The 16537-nt window shown below is 35.1% G+C and overlaps 1 protein-coding gene across 1 annotated transcript in view; it reads left to right on the top strand.

The window, feature by feature from the left end:
* The window catches only part of SLCO6A1 (solute carrier organic anion transporter family member 6A1), a 99078-nt gene that overhangs the window by 54052 nt on the left and 28489 nt on the right, over positions 1-16537 (top strand). The window contains exon 9 of the mRNA XM_070571366.1: positions 12399-12552. Coding sequence (XP_070427467.1) covers positions 12399-12552 — 154 coding nt within the window. The remainder of the gene's footprint in view (positions 1-12398; positions 12553-16537) is intronic.

Raw genomic sequence — 16537 nt, forward strand, 5'->3', positions numbered from 1 at the left:
AGTGCCATGTCTGCACCTGGGATCCCAACCAGTGAACCCCGGGCTGCTGAAGTGGAACGTGTGAACTTAATTGCTGCACCACCAGGCTGGCCTCCAAACACTCTATGTCTTTTGATTGGAGAATTTAGTCTGTTTATATTTAAAGTAATTATTGATAGATATGTACTTATTGCCATTTTATTAATTGTTTTCTGGCTATTTTGTATTTCCTGTGTTCCTTTCTTCTCTTTCTCTTCCTTTGTGGTTTGATGATTTTGTTTAGTGGTATGCTTAGATCCCTTTCTTTTTATGTTTTGTGTATTTGCTATAAATTTTTGCCTTGTGGTTACCATGAGGCTTATGTAAATCGTCTTATAATTATAACAACCTATTTTAAGCTAATAACAACCTCGAACACATATTAAGGCTGTTTATTTTTACTCTCCTCATGCATTTTATGTTTTTGATGTCACAGCTTATCTTTTTACCTTGTGGTTATTCTGGTTATATTTATTTTAAATAACTATATTAAATGGATGAACCTTATATATAACTATAACCTTACCTATATCTATAATAGCTAGATGAACCTTAGCATTCAGCCAGGCCTGAGCTCTAGGTTGTCTCTCAAACTTTTGTGTTTGTCCGAGCTGCCTTCTTTGTTCTTAGTAGGTCCTAGCAATTGAGGGTGTGCCAAGATCTGTCATTGTCCCAAAGGGGCAGATTGCATTCAGCACCTAGATGCAGGCAGTAGGTAGCAAAGTATGTGGTTAGGACTGACCTTTCCAGGGAGAAGCCGAGAGGTGAGCTTTTTTGCTGGCTCCCTCTGTGCCGGGCTTGAGTGTACAGCTGCAGAGGGCTACTCCTGTGCTTGTTGATAACTGCTTCTTTGTTTACTACAATCCTGTGTGACTCATGAATACAAGCCCCATTGGCTATCAGAGCCAGGTGATCCAGGGTCCTGTCCCTTGGACAGCAGCCACAGAACCTGGGGCTCCATACTTGTGTACAAGCTCCTTCCAGGCAGATGTTGGTGATTTGTAGTGGGCTGGAGTGAGAAGGCAAAGGTTGTGTCTGCTGGCTTTTCTGGGCTTGGGGAAGATTGCAGTCAGCCCCCAGATTCATGCTAAATTAGAACCCAGACCCTCAGGCAGCAGCTTTTAAAGTATGTAAATAGGCCTTTTTTCAGGAAAACACTGAGAGATGGGTATATTTGGCTTGATTCCTAGGTCCTGTGCCCTCTGGGGATAGCCACAGTGAATCCTTAGTGAGTCCTCCTGAGAACCCATTAAGAACTGTTTCTTTGTTTTCTGTAGGCTTGTAGGTCTTGTGGATGCAAGCCCATTGACTTTCGGAACTAGGTGTTTGAGGGGCCCATCCCTTAGGTGTGAGTCTTAAAAGTTGGCACACTAGATGTGAGGTCCAAACTCTTTGCTCTTCAGAGAAAAGTCAGGAGTTGGGAGGTCCCTCCCAATTATATGGCACTGTCCTAGGGGTGGAGTTTATGGTGAGAATGCGCCCCAGCTTTTCCTACGCATTTCAATGTGGGATTTTCTCATTTGCCCCATGTGTAGGAGTCACTCAGCTAGTTTCTGGATTTCTTTCAGAGGGAATTTCTCCATGCGTAGCTGTAGATTTGGTCTGTCCATGGGAAGAGGTGACTTCAGGAGGCTCCTATGTTGCTGTATTGGACAAGAACCAGGGTAATCTTTTTAAAAATGATGCCGGAATAACTAAACATTCATGTGCAAAAAAAGAAAGAACGAAAGAAAGAAAGAAAAACGCAAGCAAGCGATCAAAAAGGAATCTAGACACAGACCTTACACCCTTCACAAAAATTAACTCAAAATGGATCATAGACCTAAATGTAAAATACAAAACTATAAAACTTCTAGAAGACAACATAGGATTAAATCTAAGTAGCCTTGGGTTTGGTGATGACATTTTAAATACAACACCAAAAAAAGATGTATGAGAGAAAAAAAATGGTATGTTGGACTTCACTAAAATTAAAATCTTTTTCTATGAAAAACGCTGTTAATAGAATTAAAAGACAAGCCACAAGTTGGGAGAAAAATACATATTTGACACAGGACATTTCCAAAATATTCAAAGAACTCTTAAGACTCATCAATTTTCAAATAAACAACCTAATGAAAAATGGCCACTAGGTCTGAACAGACACCTTATTAAAGATGTACAGATGCTAGTAAGCATATGAAAATGTACTCAGCATCATATGCCATGAGGGAATTGCAAATTAAAATGAGGATAAGATAGCACAACACATGTATTAGAATGGCTAAAATTTAAAACACTGACAAAATGAAATGCTGGTGAGGATGTGGAGCAATAAAGACTTCCGTTCACTGCTATTGATGATATAAGATGGTAAGTCACTTTGGCAGTTTCTTATGTAGCTAAACATAGTCTTTCCATATGATTCAGCAATCATGCTTTTAGGTATTTACCCAAAGGAGTTGAAAACAAATTCACACAAAAACCTGCCAATAAGTGTTTATAGCAGCTTCATTCATAACTGCTAAAAATTGAAAACAACCAACATACCCCTCAATAGGTGAGTAGATAGATAAACTGCAGTACATTATACCTGGAATATTATACAATGATAAAAGAAATGAGCTATCAAGCCAGAAAAAGACATGGAGGAACCTTAAATGTATATTGCTAAGTGAAAGAAGCCAGTATGAAAGGCTATATAATGTGTCATTCCAACTATGCGATGTTCTGGAAGAGGCAAATGTATTGGTTCATCAATTGTAAAAAAATGTACCACACTAAAGCAACGTATTAATAATAGGTGAAACTGTGTGTAGGGGGAGGAAAGGGGTATGGTTAAGTCTCTCTATATGCCCAATTATTCTGTAAACCTAAAACTGTTCTAAAAAATAAAGTCCATTAGTTTAAAAAAGAGCAATATATAGCAGACAGTACTATGTTTATAAAGCCTAACATATTTACTATCTGGCTCTTTACAAAAAATATTCGTTGATCTCTAGTCTAAAACTACCTATTTGAAAGCAGCAATGTCAGATTGGACAAAAAATTTAACCCCAACTAAATTCACTCTAGATGAACCTACAACAAATAATGACATATATACTTTAAAAGTAAAAAGGATGAGAAAAGTTTTAATATACAAACAGTAAACAAAAGAAAGCTGGAATGAGTATATTAATATCAGACTTCAGAACCAAGAAAATATACAGGGATGAAGAGATATTGCAAAATGATAAAATGACCAATTTACCCAAAAGAACAGACAATTCTATTTATGTATGCAGCTAACTATAGAGTCTCAAGATACAAGAAGGAAAAACTAATACAACTGGAAGGAAAAGAAGATAAATCTAGAAATATACGTGGAAACTTGGTCATTACTCTCTCAAGGGAGAATAAAGAAGTACTAAAGGAAACAATCAACCAACTTAAACTAATTTATATTTATGGGACACTCCAGTCAATAATAGCAGAATACGTATTCTTTTTGAGTAAAAATGGAATATTCACCAAAACGGAGCATATTTTGGGCCATAAAACAAACCTCAAAAGTTTAAAAGCACTGAAACTATACAGAGTATGCTTTCTATCACAATAGAATCAAGCTATAATCAATAACAGAAAGATAATGAGAAGATCTCTAAACACTTGGAAACTAAATAATGCACTTTTAAATAATCCATGTGTCAAAGAGGAAATCTGAAGAGAAATTAAAATAAAATACATTGACCTGAAAAAAAAAGAAAATACCACCTATCACAATTGCAGGACACAACTAAAACAGGATTGAGAAGGAAATTTATAGTGCTAAATGCATACAAGAGAAAATACGAAAAGCCTCAAATCAATGATCTAAGCTACCACCTCAAGAACTTGGAAAAAGAAGAGCAGAACAAACCCAAAGGAAGCAGAAGAAAGCAAATAATAAAGATAGAAGTAGAAATCAATGAAATGAATACCTGGTTCTTTGAAAGATAATAAAATTGACACATCTCTAGCAAGATTGACAAAGAAAAAAAGCAGACAACGCACAAATTATTACCAGGAATGAAACAGGCAATACCATTATCCCATAGATATTTAAATGTTAATAAGGGACTACTACAAACAGTTCCACACATGTAAATCTGACAGTTACATAATATGGACTAATCCTTGAAAAGCACAAATGAAAAAACCTATCCAATATGAAATAGATCATTCAAATAGCTATAAAAGAAACCATTAAAGAAATTGAATCCACAGTTTACAAACTCCCCCAAAACATTTTCTGGCCCAGATGATTTCGCTAGAGATTCTATCAAACATTTAAAGAATTAAGAGTGATCCTACATAATATCTTCTAGAAATTAGAAAAGGAGGGAATACTTCCTAACTCATTTTATGAGGCCAGTATTACTCTGATAGCAAAACCAAAGGCAATACAAAAAATGGATACTACAGACCAATACCTCTCGTAAACTTAGATGCAATAGCCTCAACAAAATGTTAGCAAGTTGAATCCAACAATGTATAAAAAACCTTGTCTTTTTGATGCCTTTCATCATCTTTTCTATTTGAGGCTCATTTAGTATATATGTGAGTCAGGGCCTGCCTTCCTCTAAATAAATCAAAGGGAGATAAATATTACTTTTCTCATCTTCCTGACATCAACAAGGCTATGACCTAGGCTCAGCTGATTGGACTGCTCCCTCAAGATTTTGATTTTTGAGAAAGTAATACAAAAACCCATGGTTAGTCAGAGACTACCTGCAGCAGCCAATGCAAAGCTAAGAGAACGGCAAGTTCATCTGGTCCTGGGTGTAGAGGGGCTGGGGAGCCATCTTGCTAAGATTAGTCCCATGATGTAATCTTGCTTGCCTTTTTTGGGTTCTTGATGGTTTTCAAAATCTACTTTTCTAGGCTTCTTATCCATTCTGTGAGCTCTTAGGCATTATTTTAATAAATTCATTCACTTTGATTATCCAGACTTAGTTTCTGCTGCCTTTATTGGTTCAAATATATAGTTTATAAATCAAAAAGTAGTAATCCTAAAAATGATTGTGAAATATAGCCTCTTTTTCAAATGATTAATAATGTAAATAAGACCCTTTTATTTCATGCTAAATTTATATTCAGAAGTTGTTCTGCGCTTCCACTTTTAGCCAAGATGAGATAACAGATTTCCCTTCCGACCAGAAACAACCAAAAATTTGACAAATGTTGAAACAATGGTTTTCAAGACATAGGCATAAGTCAGTGAAGGACAGTGATACATGAGAGATGGGAAACATTCAAGGTGAGCCATATAATTTCTCCAGCTTACTGCCTTAAGAGAATTTTTGACTCCTTTTTTATTTTTTTATTGAGGAAGACTGGCCATAAGCTAAGATTAGTTGCCAACCTTCCTCTCTTTTTGCTTGAGGAAGACTGTCACCAATCCAAAATCTGTGCCATTCCTCCTCTATTTTGCATGTGGGATACCTCCACAGTATGGCTGATGAATAGAAAAGGTCTGTGCCTGAGATCTGAACCCTCAAACCTGGGCCGCTGAAGCAGAGCACAGAGAACTTTAAACACTCAGCAACAGGGCCAGCCCCCTTAAGAGAGTTTTTAGGTTGTGGCACAGGGAGGGAGAATCAGACAGGTTCTGGCAGACTTCCTGAGTTGAGATGATTGAGTTGACAATTGAGAGAGACCACTACAGCTAGAGTTCACAGGGTAGTGTACCAGAGGACATATCTGCAGAAATCTCCCTCAAGTATGCATCAGAGTACTAATTATCATACGTGTGAGGAAAGTCCCTGGCTACCAAACAGAATTAGGGGAAAGACTACCAAAAAAATTAAAGGACACGGTGTCCACCCCTCCCACAGGGTTGGGAATAATATCTATTCTCATCAGTCAGACCAGAGAACCTGAAAAATCGCAGAGCATAAAGTATAGAAGGATCTTGTCCAGTAGTGAGTAATAATTAGCTCTGAAGTAAAATTAGCACTGCTTTCGTTCTGCCTATCAAATCTTAGAAGCAAGATCCAAATAGATAAGGTAAAATTTACAAGGCCTGGTATCCAATGAAAAATTATAAGGAATTCAAAGAAGCAAATAAATACAACACATAATGAGGAGCTGAATCAGTTGATGAAAACTGACCCATAATAGACACAGATGTTAAATTATCCGAGAAGGATGTTAACACAGTATCTCATGTGTTCAAAAAGTTAAGTAGAAGATATTTTTAAAAACCCAAATTGAACAGATAGAAATAAAAACTAGAATGTGCAGAAAAAATACTCTGTATGAGATTAATGATAGATTAGACCTTGCAGAAGACTAGTGACCTTGAAACTAATAAATAATAAATAAATAATAGCAATAAAAACCATCCAACATAAAACACAGAGAGAAAAGAGAATTAATAAAATGAACAAAGCATCAGTGACTTGGACAACTTCAGGTGGCCAACTATATTTGTAGTTGAAGTTCCCAAAGGAGTGGACTTGGTAAAGAAAATATTTGAAGAAGTTGTGACCAAGATTTTAAAATTTCACGTGAACTATAAACATACAGACTTAAAAAAACCAGCAAAACTTCAGTTCAAGAAACATGAAGAAAATCACACCATGGTACATAATAATCAAATTGCTCAAAATAAGAGTAAAGAGAAAATTTTAAAAGCAGTGAGAGGTGGGAAAACTACTTTATACACAAAGGACCAAAGATAAGGGTAACAGTAGATTTTATGTCAGAAACAATGTGGATAAGAAGACAGTGGAACAATATTTTTAAAGTACCAAAAGAAAAAAATTAATCTATAATTCTATACCAAGTCAGAATATCTGTCAAAGATGAAGGAGAACTAGTTTTAGACATAAAAAAATGTAAGTAATATTTGATCAATAGACAACACTATATAAGTGTTAAAAGAAGTCTTTCAGGCTGAAAAAGATGATATGAGATGAAAATGTGAACTACACAAAGCAAAGAAGAGCAAAGCAAATGGTAACTGTATTTGAAAATATTTTTATTGTTTAAATATCTTTAAAAATAATTGTTTAAATCAGATTAACATGTAATATTGGTTTACATGAAATGCTATATTATCATATGTTGGAAGACTGTTTAGTTAAAGATGTATAGTATAAACCCTGAAGCAATGACTAAAATAACAAGTCACAGCTAATAAGCCAACACTGGGGTTAAAATAAAATTTTGCAAAATATTTGTTTAATCTCAAATTAGGCAGAGAAAAGGAAAAAAAGAACAAAGAAGAGATAGGACAAATAGAAAACAAATAGAGAATAGATTTGAACCTAATCACATTAGTAATCACATTAAATGTAAACATTTGTAATAGCTCAGTTAAAAGGCAGAGAATCCCAATTTGATTTTAAAAAAGCAAGACCCAACTATATATGCAGCATAAAAGAAATGCACTCAAATATGTACACAAGTAGATTATGAGTGAAAGGATGGGAAAAGACGTATCAGGTTAACAGTAACCAAAAGAAAGCTGGAGTATAATATCAAAATAAGTAGATCTGAGGGCAAACAGTATCAGCATAAATAAATAACAATATTTATGACATAAATAATGTCATTATGTACTACAAAGTAGTAAATTCACCAAGAATTCATAGCAATCCCAAACATTTTCTAACTTAATGAAAGAGCTTTAAAATATCTGGAACGAAAACTTACATACTGCAAGGAGAAATGTAGAAATCCACAAGTGTGGTCAGATATTTCAATATCCCCCTCATAGTAATAAAAGTAGGCAAAAAACCCAGTGATGATACAAAAGATTTGAATAATGCTGCCACCAACTTGACCTAATTGACATTTGTAGAACATTTCATGTAACAAGGCAAAGTGCACATTCTTTTCAAGAGCATATGAAATACTTAGCAAACTAAACCATATTCTATAAAACAAGTCTCAGTAAATTTAAAGGATCAAATCATACAGTGGAGTTCAGTTTTCTGACTATGATGGAATTAAATTAGAAATAATAAAGAGTGATTTCTGGGAAAGCCTCAAGTATTTGAAAACTGAAGAACAAACTTTTAAATAACTTATTGATAAAACTGCTAACCTCTAGAGAATAAAAATTATCAATGTCAAGAGTTAGAGATCTGATATGACGTTTGTATAGATTCTACCAGTATTAAACAGACAAAAGGATAATATTATGAACAACTTTAAGCCCATAAATTTGACAATTTCCATGAAATGGATATATCCTTTCAAAGACACTCTAGAGGAGGAAGACATATCTTCTACTCTCTGGGTCCTTCTGGCTGGTCTACGGATTAAATTCACATGAGACAGAATAACAGGAGAAAATCAAACAAAGCTTTATAACATAAATGGAGAAACTCAGGAAAACTGAGTAACTTGCCAAAATGATGGAGGCTCTCATCTAAAATACCATCTTCAGCTAAAGACAAAGGAGGATGTTGGGGGTAGTGGTTTGGGATTTCAAAGGGGAGGAAGGCAATTCACACAGAAATGGAAAAGCAAACGTTTGGTAAATAGAACTTTGGTAAGAGTGGGCTTAGCAAGGATCCTCCCAGTTAGACTTATCTATGGTGATGTCCTGTCCTGGGGACAGGCCTTTATCTTAAATTTCTTTTAGGCATTTAGGGGGGAGGTCAAAGTTTCTTTCAGAATCTTCTGTTCTTGAAAATAATCAGGGCAGGGGCTGGCCCCGTGGCCGTGGCCGAGTGGTTAAGTTCACGGGCTCTGCTGCAGGCGGCCCAGTGTTTCATTGATTCGAATCCTGGGCGCGGACATGGCACTGCTCATCAAACCACGCTGAGGCAGCATCCCACATGCCACAACTAGAAGGACCCACAACGAAGAGTATACAACTATGTACTGGGAGACTTTGGGGAGAAAAAGGAAAAAAATAAAATCTTTAAAAAAAATAAATCAAGGCAAGGCAAAGAGACACATTTTGGGGTGCCCAATTCTGATCCCCCACAACACAAACTCACTTAAGGAGAAACAGATAATTTATATATCAAGTAAATAAATGAAATTTGTTGTTAAACACAATCCCACAAAGAAAACTCCAGGCTTATATGACTTCAATGGGGAATTCTACCAAACGTGTAAAGAATATCTGATTTTACACAAATTCTTCCAGAAAATTGAAAAGGAATGGATACCTCCCAACTCATTCTTTGAGACTTGCATTTTCCTGATGTGAAAATTCGAGAAAGACATTGTAAGAAAAGAAATCTATAGACCTATATCTCTCATGAGCATAGATGCAAAAATTCTTTACAAAATTTTAGCAAATTGAACCCAATAGTATATTAAAAGGAAAATAAATTATGATCAAGATTTAACATAGAGTTGCAAGGCTGGCCTAATATTTGAAAATCAATTGATGTAATCCACCATATTAACAAAGCTAAAAGTGAAAAAAACATTGTAATCTCCATAGATGCCAAAAAAGCACTTGATAAAGTGTAACGTCTATTTCTGATAAACTAGGAAACTAGGAATGGAACAGAATCTGTGAAAACATACAGCTAATATCATATTTAGTGGTTATTATGGACTGAATGTTTGTTTCCCCCTCCCACGAAATTCATATGTTGAAGTCCTGGTCTCCAGTGTGGTGGTATTAGGAGGTAGAGCCTTTAGGAGATAATTAGGTTTGGATGAGATCAGGAGGGTGGATCCCCATGATGGGATTAGTGTCCTTAGAAGAAGAGGGAAAGACCAAAGCCTTCCCTCTGAGGGATACAGTGAGAAGGTGGCAGTCTGCAATCCAGTAAGAGAGCCCACACCAGACATCAAAGCTGCCCGCACCTTGATCTTGGACTTAGCTTCCAGAAATGTGAGAAATAAATATCTGTTGTTTAAGGCACCCAGTCTATGATATTTTGTTATAGCAGCCTAAGTTGACTAAAACAATGATGAAACATTGAATGATCAGGAATATAACAAGGATGTCTGCTTTCAATATTTCTATATTAACATTGTGCTGGAGGTTCCTGCCATAATAATACTGTAGGAAAAATAAGTAAAAGGCATCAGACAGGAAAAGTAGAAATAAAACTGTTTATTTGAAGACAACACAATTGTCTATATAGAAAATCAAAAAGCCACTGTAACTAATAAAATGAGTTTAGCAAGTTTAGGATACAAGAGCAACTTACAAGAATCTATGGTGTTTCTATATACTATCTACAGAGTAGCAGAAATTAGTATTAAAAATAATACTATAACAATAGTATCAAGAAAAAAGGAATAGTGTAGAAGGAAAGATCAGTATACAAGAATCTGTGGTATTTTTATATACTACCTGCAAACAACTGGGAAATTGATATTAAGCAAAAATACCATTAGCAATAGTGTCAAGAAAAAGAAATACTTAAGGACAAATATGATAAAAGATGTGAAAACCCTATACACTGATAAGTACAAAACATTGATGAGAGAAATTAAAGACCCATTTTTTTTTTTAACAGAGAAGCTGAGTGATTTGCTCAGCTAAGTGAGTGATGGAGCCAGACTTTTATTTTTTCCTTTTACTTTTTTGCTTTTTGATGAGGAAGATTGGCCCTGAGCTAACATCTGTTGGCAATCTTCCTCTTTTTTTTTTTTTTCCTCCAAAGCCCCAGTACATAGCTGTATACTCTAGTTCTAGGTCATTCTAGTTCTTCTGTGTGGCATACCACCACAGCATGGCTTGATGAGTGGTGTGTAGGTCTGTGCCTAGGATCCAAAACCTCAAAGCTGATCCAAACCCTGGGCCACTGAAGCAGAGTGGGCCACTTAACCACTTGGCCACACAGCCAGCCCCAAGACCTAAATTTTTAAATGGAGAGATATCCCATGTTCATGGGTTTAGAAGACTCAGTATTGTTAAGATGTTAGTCCTCCCCAAATTGATGTATGCATTGAATGTAATCACAATAAAAATCCCAGAAGGTTTTTTTTTTTAGATATTGGAGAAATCTAGATATGTGAAGGGTGTAGAAAAACCATACACAATTCTAAAGAAGAACAAAAATGAAGGACTAGCACTATTTGATTTCAAGACTTATTATAAACCTACAGCGATCAAGAAAGTAGTATTGATGTAAATATAGAGAAATACATCAGTAGAATAGCATAGAGAGTCCAGAAATAGGCCCACATATATATGGATAATTAATTTTTGACAGGGTGCATATGCAATTTAGGGGAGAACATATAGTCATTTTAACAAATGATGGTGGAACAATTCGATATCCATATGTAAACAAGAGAACTTTGATCCATATCTTGTACCATATAAAATAGTTAACTCAAAATGATTATTGAAATATAAAATTAGTGAAATATAAAAGTATTATATTTTATCTTTAGTTAAATATAAAATTCCAAGACTATAATAAAAATTTTTGTGAATTTGGGTTCTGCAGAGATTTCTTAAGACATGACTCCAACACATGATCTATAGAGAAATATATTGATAAATTGGACTTCATCAAAATACAAACCTCTGCTCTTTGAAAGATCCTGTTAAGGGAATGAAAAAATGAGTTATAGACTCTGAGAAGATATTTGAAAATCATATCTAACAAAGGACTTGTTTCCAGAATATAGAAAGAACTCTCAATGCTTACTAATAAGAAAGCAAACAATCCACAAAAAATGGACAAAAGATTTGAACAGATATTTAACAGAAGAATATATACAGATGGAAAATAAGCACATGGAAAAATCCCCATCATTTGTCATTATGGAAATGCGTATTAAAAACCCAAATATGAAACTACTATATTGCTGTTAGAATGTCTAAAGTTAAAAGACTTACCATATGAAGTGTAGAAAGCAACTGAAACTCTTATACACTGCTGGTGGGAATGAAAAATAGCACAACCGCTTTGGAAACCTGTTTGACAGTTTCTTAAAATGTTAAATGAATACCTACCATCTGATCCAAACATTCTACTCCTTAATATTTCCCCAAGAGACGTAGAAGCATATGACCATACAAAGACCATATAAAGACCAGCTGCATGAAAGAAGCCAGAAAAAGAAAGTACACGTACTGTATGATTCCATTTCATAAAATGTGATGAAATTCAGACAAATGAATAGTGACAGAAAGTAGAGCAGCAGATGCCAGGGGGTGGAGGAATTACAAAGGGACACAAGAAGACTTTTTGGAGTGATGGTTATGTTTGTTAACGTGATTGTGGTGGTGGTTTCACAAGTGCATACATATAACAAAAAATTTCAAATTGTACACTTTAAATATGTACAATTTATTGTATATCAGTTAAACTTTAATAAAGCTGTTACAAAAGAAATTATTTCAATAATCATTGATCTCACTGACATCTCGACATATACATTAATAAGTATAATACAGTGGTATCATAGTTACATCCCATCTCTTTTTTTTACAGAACAGGGCAGTTGGGAAACCTGACAGCTCCTTGCAATTCTCATTGTGGTTGCTCATCTACAGTTTATTCTGCTATATGTGGAAGAGATGATATTGGCTATTTTTCTCCTTGCTTTGCAGGCTGTACAAATTTTAAAGCACTAGGCAATCAGAAGGTAATTGTTTTTTATTTTACTTCTTCCTTTCCGGTAAAATGTTCAACTCCTGGATGGTGTTTACATTTTACTCCTAGCTCTCTATAAAAGCTATTTCCCGCCTTATTTTCCCTTTTAAGGAAAACTTTAAAAAGAAGAAAAGAATATTTGCTTTACATGGCCACAATACAAGGGGCTTACGGGAATTGGGAGTGGAAAATATACTCCTACATTAAAACATGCCTCCGTCTGTTACATCATTTCAGTTTTATGGTTTTAAAGCAGTAGGTGACTATCATCTAGCTCTTGCTGTAGCACGGCTGAAAGCAGCAGTCTAAGAGCATATTTTGTCTTCCACCTATGTAGTTTATCTTAGTTCTGTCCTACCTATCTGCAGCCCCCAATCCACCAAAATGTTGAACCACAATCTTTCCTTCTCCAATGGGTTGACAAATATTATCCTTGTGGTCACTGTTCCCTCAGTTTTTCCTTCTGAGGAATTCAAAATATCTGTGCTGTTCCCTCTAGCTCTCTCTCTGTTTCTACCTCACATTAACTCAGATGTGGAAATCAGTCCCTTTATTGTGTGCCAGAGATCACCATACACACAAGGCCTTTTAAACATATCAGACTTTCCAGAAAGGTAAGAGAGTTAGAGAAGGTTTATATGGCAGCAATACAAATGACTTAAAATTGAATATACATTATCCCTGTTGATCCTTTGACGTTTACATGAGTCAGGACTCATTTTAAAATTCCCCTGTTTGCTTATCTTTGGGGCCATTACTCTCAGTATTTCTTATTTCCCTGGGCTTCCTACCAACCTCCAGACAAATTTTCTTATTTTATCATGCAGAGCAGTTGACCACTCTGCTACTTGTTTGACTCCAGGGTAATTTTCTTATATTCAAAGTTACCTAATTGAGCATTTAGCTAAATAATGGACTGTAATTTCAACTTCTCCCTTTTAAGTGGCACAGAAGCAAGGATCGAGGCTTTAAAAATTCTTTTTTTTTTCCTCCCCTCTCTGGTTAGTCTTTGTGAGAGAGAGAGCAACCAAGAGGTTTATTGCCTGACCCATAGGCATTATATGCACCACGTCCCCTAGTAGGCAAGAAAGTCCTTTATTAGTTATTCACTTACATACTAATAGTCCCTTCACTGTTACACACAGATCTTTTCATTACAAGATATTCGCATACCTGACCAGCTTTCGTTCCTCATAGTCATGTTTTCACTGGCTTACGATTTAATAATGTGTCTTCAGTTTTTTATTGAATGTTAATATAAAAAGGTTACACACCCTAAAGGAAATCCTTCTTCTTAAATGTTACATTATATATTTAAAATGACTTTTAAAATCTTTAAAATATATTCCTGTGGAAAGCTTTAAATGTAATAGGAAAATATAATGAACTGCTATATGTCAATTACCCATCTTCAACAATTTGTTAACTTATGGAAAATCTTACTTTATATTCCTGCTTACTTCCTCTCCTCCATTTTAGTTTGAAATGAGTAAATGATTTTTTAAATGCTCATGTTGTCACCACAGTATAAAACAGAACTCTTTGACCTCGGTGTTTTGATCCCATGGGGTATTCAAGAGCTAAGAAGCCCATCCAGTATATAGCTTCAAAGCCTCTTTCTTTTTCTGGGGAATCCTTTTAGGGATTTTGTTTCTATTTCATAAAAATCTTTGTAATTTCCTTGCATTTCTCTAAGGAATAATTAATTCGTAATGAATAACAGTGATATGAATAATCTATAAAATAGTCAATCAAACTGTGTAATAACATTTGATACAGAATCAAAATTGAAAGAATAAAATATTTTTGACAAAAATTAGATCTGTTAGAAGTTATCCAAGACAGTTAGTTTTGATAGAAATAATGGCTCTGAAGGAAAACTGACAATAGCAGAAGCTATTATTAGTACAGTTTGATATGGATGGAACTGACTAATGGATAAAATATGCATTCATTTCAAATGGAAAAGAATTGATACCTATAAAAATAACTAACAAAATGAAAATTATATGAAAAACAGTGTATATAAACAATGATGATGTATCTAAATGGTGTTAATGGAATTCCCTCTGGAAAATATTTTTTCAATGAAAATATGTTAACTTTGAAATAATTCTGATTAAATATTCATATTCAAAATGTGATTAGGGTAAGAACGAGTTAGAGTTGGATGCCTTTCAGTTATACTTTTGCAAAAGTTTGCAAGAGGAGTGGTAGGAAATACTACACCTCTGAAGATTTCTTAGTTTCTATAGAAAATCACAGCTTTACTAAAACTGAAAATAGATAACTGTCTGCTCTTCATATTGATAATATTCCTGGACGGTTTTCCCTCTTTGAGACCCACAGGTAGTCTTCTTATTCATGCTGCCGAAGATCTTCAAATTTCCTCTTATAGATATGAAAGCAATCTTGGGCTTTTCTTCATGATCTTCTCATTGGGACTAGTTCTTTTCAGCAGCTGATAGAGCTTTCATCATAAAATAGCAGAGCAGGGGGCTTCTTCCAGAGGCTGCTCTAGTCCAACAGGAGCCTTATTCTAATGATCTCTAGAGGGGAAAGTCAATCTCATCCAAAGCATTGAGGATTTCAAGAAGCCAGGCTTTAGGGTGTCTTTCAGTTGAAACATCCTTAGAATATTTTAACTTCATTTACTCATCTCGCACCTTTGTGTTATTTTTGTCATGTATTTTATTTCTTAATACATTTTAAATGACACAAACTATTATTGTTGTTTTGTACAGTCAGTATGCAATTATATTTACCCATTTTCTTGCATTTCCATGCTTTCATATGAGATTATTTTATTTCCTCCTGAAGAACCATATTTCACCTTCATTTTTGAAACAACCTGTTTTCACTGGGTGTGGAATTCTATATTGGCAGTGATTCCACCTTACATGTGGTTTTCATTATATTTATTTTGCTTGGGTTTCACAGAACATCTTTAGTCTGTGAATGTATGTCTATCAGTTGGGAAATTCTCAGCTATTATTTCTTCCTCACTCTCTTCTCTTTTTGGGCGGGGGGAGACCATGTATTAGTTTACTATTGCTACATAACAAATTACCATAGCCTTGGGGTCTTTAAATAATACCCATTTATTAGCTCACAGTTCTAAGGTCAGAAGTCCAGATGCAACATGACTGGGTCCTCTGCTCAAGAGTCTCATAAGCTGAAATCAGGGTGTTGGTTGAACTGCATTCCTTTCTGGAGGCTCTGGGAAATAATCTGCTTCCAAGCTCATTCAGGTTACTGGCCAAATTCAGTTCTGTTGGGCTATAAAAAATGAGGCCCTTGTTTCCTTGCTAACTGTCTGCTGAGGGCCAATTTTAGATCTTAGAGGCCATCTCCATTCTTTGCCACATGACTCACTCCATCTTCATGGTTAGCAACAGAGAATCTCCCTTATGTAACATGCTTTGAATCTCTGAATTCAGGAAAAGTCCAGTACCTTTCAATGCTCACCTAATTAGGTGAGCTTTACCCTCACTTTCTTAAATCAACTATGTCATACCATGTAATTTACTAAGGGGAGTAAAATCCATCAATTCACAGTCCTAGGGATTATACAAGCTTCATATAGTAGGCGGGTGGGAATCTTAGGTGTCATCTTAGAATTCTGCCTAACACAGACTACAAATAGATCTGTCCCATTCTCTTTTGCTCTTTTCTGTATTTTCCATCTCCTTTCATTTGTTTATTTAAATATAGATATTTTCTATTGACCTGTTTTCCAGTTACTAATTCTATACTCTGCAGTGTTTACTCTGCTATTAAACCCATTAACTGAGGTTCTCGGTTTACTCATTGTATTTTTCAGTTCTAACTATATTTTCAGTTATATTTTTATAGAATCCAAATCCCTGGTGAAATTCCACATCATTTAAGATATTTTAGCCATTTTCTCCTCTATTTCCTGGAAAATATTAATCTTACCTATTTTAAAGTTTTTGCCATTAAGTCTACTATCTGGA

This window comes from Equus przewalskii, chromosome 13, assembly GCF_037783145.1.
Source record: "Equus przewalskii isolate Varuska chromosome 13, EquPr2, whole genome shotgun sequence".
Classification (NCBI taxonomy): domain Eukaryota; kingdom Metazoa; phylum Chordata; class Mammalia; order Perissodactyla; family Equidae; genus Equus; species Equus przewalskii.